This window comes from Brachyistius frenatus, unplaced genomic scaffold, assembly GCF_029030835.1.
Source record: "Brachyistius frenatus isolate BFR_SWC_R1_liver_20210118 unplaced genomic scaffold, ASM2903083v1 Contig_134, whole genome shotgun sequence".
In the NCBI taxonomy this organism is placed as follows: Eukaryota; Metazoa; Chordata; class Actinopteri; family Embiotocidae; genus Brachyistius; species Brachyistius frenatus.
In genome coordinates, this window is record NW_027210733.1 from 324,637 (window position 1) to 329,248 (window position 4,612).

General features: G+C 40.7%; 1 protein-coding gene across 1 annotated transcript; it reads right to left on the reverse strand.

The window, feature by feature from the left end:
- Positions 1-2,945: 2,945 nt before the first annotated feature.
- LOC138630418 (visual system homeobox 2) lies at positions 2,946-4,612 on the reverse strand. The gene is made up of 3 exons (XM_069714771.1): positions 4,378-4,612; positions 3,916-4,073; positions 2,946-3,362 (listed from the first exon to the last, which is right to left on the reverse strand). Exons 1-3 carry the CDS (start codon positions 4,610-4,612, stop codon positions 2,946-2,948), a joined length of 810 nt encoding a protein of 269 aa, XP_069570872.1.

Consider the following 4,612-nt stretch of genomic DNA (forward strand, 5'->3'; position numbering starts at 1 on the left):
GCTCCTCTGCGCGTCGGAGACTCTCTCAGTTCCCAAAAGTGCGCAACAGGCAGAGGTTTCAGTGCGGAGGAGCCAGAAAGGAAAGAGAGATAAAAACAAAAACAAAAAAAACAAAGAGTCTCTGCTCGGGGTTTGACCATGAACTGCGGGGCTGGAGCTGCAGCTGCGTCCTGTTTCCTCCTTTTTCTACCTGGCTGACGGACCACGGACTCTCCGGCACAAGCTGCTGCTGGTGTGCGTTTCTCTGCTCATTACACTAATTGACACGGACTGCTGATTCGTCATTCACTGACAGTTTTCTAAAACTCACCCAGGAGAGTAAATAGTTCCTCTGGTGTTTATTTATTTATAAAGCATGCACGTTTTTAATCCCAGAAAGTAAATTCTGGAAGAAAAAAAAAAAAGTGACTGACCAACAGAGGAAAACCTATGGAGTACACATAACGCTAAAAATGAATAGATACAAGAAGTTTGAGGTAAAATTTATACCCAAATGTGGTCACACACTTCCTAACCAAGTCTTGCATCCAAACATATTTTGTATCATATCATCAGCTCCCAGGATTCAAATCCAATTAGTCCATCCCTATTAACCAGCAGGCAGCTGGGTGGAAAAAGCAGTGAAAGATATGCATTTTTGGGGTTTGCTGCTTACAGAGCCTCATGTTGAACATCCAGTGACTTTCAGGTACAAATATGGCTGATGTTGACCCTTTTATTGCATCTAACAGTGGGTTTTTTTTGTCCATATAGCTATTCCTTATATGTCAAACTAAAAGAGATCAAAAGTAGTTATTTGTATTTCAATTTGAACAGATGTGACCTTGTTTGCCTGCCCATAATGAGACTCCATATTGTAATATGACAATGTTTTGAGTACAAAAGACTCAGCTTTAATTCTCACATGTTATAAGGGCATTTACAAAAATATATTTATTTAATTATTCATAGGAATTATCTGTTGGGCTCTTGTGAGAAAGAATTGGGCTTCGGGATTTCTGGAGAACATAAAAAAAACTCGAGTTTTTATCTCAGCCAGCATAAATGTGAGAATAACCATCTGAATTTATGACATGCATTTCTTTCCACCTCACTCTTTTTTATGTGGGGCCTAATTGGGGACTAATTGAGGCCAACCATCCTCATATAAGGACCCTGACCTAATTAGCCCATATCATGGTGTCCCACAAAATCTTTGGAAAAACTTGTGACTTGATTTCCCAGCAACTTCCATATAGTCAAATAATTATGAAGAAGAAAATCTGTGAGAATGCTTGCAGAGTCATTCAAATTTACAAACTAGCTCAGTGTGCTTCTCTGACCCATTTTGAATTTGACCCACAGACCTCATCTATCAGTGGTCAAACCTTTGACACAGTCGATGTAATTAGAGTGAGACCAAGAGTTGAAATTGACTCTTTGAAATGTGATCGACCCACAGCGACCTCGTTCATTAAAACGGCCCACAAACACTGTAAGACATGAATTGTTTATTAATTGTCAGAAGAGGACTTTAGCCAGAGCCAAATACTTTTAAGAGTCTAAAAGTATTGTAAACCACAAATAAGAGATGTGTGACTCCATCAAAGAGATTGTGACTCCAACATACACTGCCTGTTGCCTTGTCTAAACTCATCTTTCCTGTCTGAGGACATCTTCATGCCCAGGAGGGGGCAGTGTCACACTGCACTGTTAGAGGACTCTATACACTCCCTACCTGTGGTCAAATCTATAAACAATTCATGATCATCAGCATTTGTCCCTTTTCAAAGCACAAGTATAGATCCACGTGGGGGAGTTTGAACTAGAAATAATGCAGCACTCATTTATAGATATTCCTGCCTGCATCTGCGTGCACAGAATTTTATTTTATATTTTCATATTTAAAATGTTTCAATGAGTTTAACATGAAAAGAAAACCTTGTAATTCACTTTTACACCTCCCAGATTATTTTAGTCCACTGCTTTAAAATTAATTTCATATACCAACAGTGTTCATTGGCCTAAAACCAGGAAAATAATGTTTCAAAGCAAACTAAACTGTTTTACATTAACTAAGTTAAATCTAAAGACTGATCCGATTTGTTATTTTGTTATTACAATATTATTTTGTATTTGTTGGTTTAAATTTCTTTTCTTCTTTTTAGAATTACAGTTTTTTATGGAATCTGTTAGTACATTTAATCTTTGATGCAAACAGTTTCAGAAAAAACAGACACTTATCATCAGACACTGTGTCATAGAGTTAGGAATAATGATTTCATTTTTCAGCTATTTCCATTGTTTCCTGTGAAGACGTGTGGCTGCAAGTAGACATCCTGTCTGTGAGTGAGGGGAAACCAAGAGATCAAGGATGAGCTCATCATTATTGAAATCATTTAGAAATGATGTCCTTGTATTCCAATTCAGCTGTTCCCTGATGGGCTGAAATGTAACATAGCAACATTTGTCACTGTTATTTGTTAAAGTCCCCGGCACATGTACGTATGTAGCATTCGTTCAACGCAGATATTGTCAGAGGTACTGAAAACTGTATTCAAAATATAAACAGACATGCAGAGTGCATAGCTTGAGAAATAATCAACCAGCTAAGTACAGAGTTTTTACATATGGATTAAAATAGACACATTTATTATTGTACATGTTAACCAACCCAATTTCAAGAGTTTTAAATACAAATTCCCACCAGAAAATATTAGTTGAGATGCACGAGAAAGATAAAAACTGAACTTTGAAAATTGATTTTGATGTGGCAAGATAAGGCCTCATTTATCATTTGTTTCAGAAAAAGCATACACACAGAAATATTCAGTCCATACTACCCAAGTAATGAAGCTCCCCAAAGAGTTAAAAAAAAAAAAAAAAGTTTGTTCCTGCATATTAATAGTGTCTACACAGTTATTCTGAATTATTATTATCTGAACAAACAGGAAGAAGGACGGTGATCAGTCATTGTGCACGGCATCAGTTTCCTGTGTTTGGGACTGTGTGTCTCCTCCCGATATGCTTACTGTGCTGTGGATCTCGGCCTCGCGCTCTCTGGCTTTGGCCCGCAGCTTGGCGATGCTGCAGCAGCGCAGCTCCTCTGAGCTCGGCCCCTCCGGCCCCTCCCACTTCCCCGACCTCTGGGTCAGCGGCTGCACACGCACGCTCAGCACCGCACTCGCAGCTTTTGTCCAAGGGTAGCTTTCCCCTTCCTGTTGTCTCTCCCAGTGCTCGGCGTCACAACTTTCTGTGTGTCCTGAACTCTTGTTCCCTCTCTCGCAAGTGTCATCAATGTCTCTTTTCACGAAAGGGCCTGCGAGCTGGCCCTGCAGTTTCAGCTGCCGCCTCATCTTGGCACGGCGGTTTTGAAACCAAACCTTGAAACAAATGAAAGAGATCTAAGATATAAATTATAAGAGAAATTAAAAAAAATAAAATAAAGCTTTTTGTAACACACACACACGCACACACACACACACACACAAATACAACAAAAAGAGTGACTTTGGAAGATAACAACATTACTGAACTCACTCTGACTGCTGAGTCCAAATACTGGTTTCAGCTGAAATTCTGAATGCACTTTTGCACAGACTGAAATTTTGACCCCCATGTCTTAGTGTATCTGTGAAATAGTTTCATGGTATGGTATGTTTTCAATATGTAAGTTTTTCAATATATATATATATATATATATATGTTCAATATATACAGTACATTTCATTAAGGTGTTCTTGGTATGGTTGAACACTTTAAAATCTTGAAAAGAATTGAAATAAAACGCAATATTGTGTTACTTATTAGGTTGGTTTTGATGCGAGAGAGACCGTGGGGCTAAGGAGCTGAATTTGCACACTGTACATAAGAATGAATATAATTTGACTGAATATGAAATAAACTGTTCCAGCAGGAGTTGAGTGTGCCAATTACCTGCACTCTGGCCTCGATGAGATCCAGTCGGAGGGCCAGGGCCTCCCTCATGAAGATGTCCGGGTAGTGGGTGGTCTCGAATGCCTTCTCCAGCTCCTCCAGCTGCCAGCTGCTGTAGTTGGCCCGTGCACGACGCTGCTTCACTGGCCTCTGTTCATCTGGAAAGCACAGTGCAAGCAGCAATTACACAATTGCCAACGGGTGACAAGGAACTAATGGCTCTGGATTGGATAATTAGCGCAGCAATCATTAGGCCCATTTTAACACTGCTTGATAATTGATTGTTAGTTACGAGCTGTTAGTCAGTCTTTTGTAAACATTTACACTGCAATCAGATGGTGCTCACAGACTGTCTTAGAGACTGTGGCCACACAGTGCCAGTTTGGCTGCGCTCTATCTGAACAAGTCCAGCATCATACAATCAGTCCCATTTTATCTCCAGCAGCTGTGCTTTGAACTCACCTATGCTCTCTGCGAGTGGCCCCATCCCGACAGCCTGCGTGGCCAGCAGCAAAGCCTCCTTGCATGGCTCTGGCTGCAGATAATTCCTCAGGGACTCGTAGCTGATAAGGGGCCCCGGGATCAGGAACTGAGGCTGAGAGCCCAGTCTGGTCGGGAACGCAGGAAAAAAGTGAGCTGCAGGTGAATGAAAAACTGCAGGCAAGAGAGTGGATACCAGCTGCCCCGGGCCAAACAT